At 57.4% G+C, this 1,608-nt stretch overlaps 1 protein-coding gene across 1 annotated transcript; it reads left to right on the top strand.

Annotated features, from left to right (window-relative positions):
- The first annotated feature begins 416 nt into the window (after window positions 1–416).
- LOC129074913 (olfactory receptor 10T2-like) lies at window positions 417–1,394 on the top strand. Its single transcript, XM_054578806.1, has one exon. It carries the CDS (start codon window positions 417–419, stop codon window positions 1,392–1,394), a length of 978 nt encoding a protein of 325 aa, XP_054434781.1.
- Window positions 1,395–1,608: the final 214 nt, after the last annotated feature.

Genomic DNA, 1,608 nt, shown 5'->3' with positions numbered 1-1,608 from the left:
AACATCTCTTTCTTACTCTGTGTTTTATGAGTTTAACTCTTTCAGATTCCACACATGAGTGAGATCGTAAGGTAGTTGTCTTTTTCTGGCTGACTTGTTTCCCTTAGAGTAATGCCCTTAAGGCCTGTCCACGTTGTCCCGAATGGCGGGCTTTCGATCTTTCTCAAGGCTGGGTAAGTGTTGCGCTGTATATATCGTCCCATCTCCATGAGCCACTCCGCTGTTGATAGGCACTTAGGTTGTTTCCATATCTATGATTTTCTTGTTATTGAAGAGACACTTGCCCGCTGGGTGATACTAGGAAAACAAGTGACATCATTTCTGAGTCTCTCTTTTCTTCTTTGTAAAACAAGGGGGATTCTCTTACCCTACCAGTCCCAGCGGCGTAGGACACCCCTAGTCACTTGTTCTCTTGCATGTCCCCGGTCTTTTCTTCTCAGACCCCTAAAAGGCAGTGGGAAAACGCCACCTGGCTGGTCACAGAGTTTGTGCTGGTGGGTTTCTCCAGCCTCCCCGGCCTGAGGACCACCCTCTTCACGCTGTTCTTCCTCATGTACCTGGTCACCCTCAGCGGCAATGTCACTATCATCACCATCATCCACGTGGATCGGACCCTTCACACGCCCATGTACCGCTTCCTGGCGGTGCTGTCCCTCTCCGAGACCTGCTACACGCTGGTCACTGTCCCTAACATGCTGGCTCACCTGCTCATGGAGAGCCAGGCCATCTCCATCGCTGGCTGTCGCGCGCAGATGTTCTTCTTCCTGGGCCTGGGTTGCAGCCACTGCTTCCTCCTGACCCTGATGGGCTACGACCGCTACGTGGCCATCTGCCACCCGCTGCGTTACTCGGTGATCATGAGACCTGCGGCCTGCCTCTGCCTGGGAGCCCTGGTTTTCTGCGGGGGGTTCTCAGTGGCCTTGATCGAGACGGGCATGATCTTCTCCTCGCCCTTCTGCCGCAGCGACCGCGTGGAGCACTTCTTCTGCGACATCGCCCCAGTCCTGAAGCTCAGCTGCGCGGAGAGCGCGGGCAAAGCCCTGGCCATCTTCTTCCTCAGCGTGCTCGTGGTGCTGGTCTCCTTCCTCCTCATCCTCCTCTCCTACGCCCTCATCGGCGCCGCCATCCTGAGGATGCGCTCCGCAGCCGGCCGCCGCAGGGCCTTCTCCACCTGCGCCGCCCACCTCACCGTGGTCGTCGTGCATTTCGGCTGCGCCTCCATCGTCTACCTGCGGCCCGAATCTGGAGGAAGCGCTGACCAGGACCGCCTGGTGGCTGTCTTCTACACGGTGGTGACGCCGCTGCTGAACCCCGTGGTGTACACTCTGCGCAACAGGGAGGTGCGGGTGGCTCTGAGGAGGACGCTGGCACGCAGCCGTGGGGGTTCCAAATAGACGCTTGCTCTGGGATCGCGCTCTGGCTTTCCCTGGGCCGCGTGCCCCCGCCTGACATTCAGTCCCCTCACCTGGAAAACAGGGGCCATTCCCAGACCCTTAAATGAAATACCCGGTTTCACGAGGCAATGAACACACAGTTCCGAAGGCCTACCGTGAACTCGGTAAAGGCTGCCTTTTCCTTGCATCTCGAGTACCTTGACTTGGTTGGGAT

Source organism: Pteronotus mesoamericanus, unplaced genomic scaffold (genome assembly GCF_021234165.1).
Source record: "Pteronotus mesoamericanus isolate MK-2021 breed Mesoamerican mustached bat unplaced genomic scaffold, CSHL_Meso_final contig_502, whole genome shotgun sequence".
Taxonomy (NCBI): Eukaryota; Metazoa; Chordata; class Mammalia; order Chiroptera; family Mormoopidae; genus Pteronotus; species Pteronotus mesoamericanus.
Note: the sequence above shows the minus strand (reverse complement) of the source record. Positions and strands in the feature narration are given on the sequence as shown.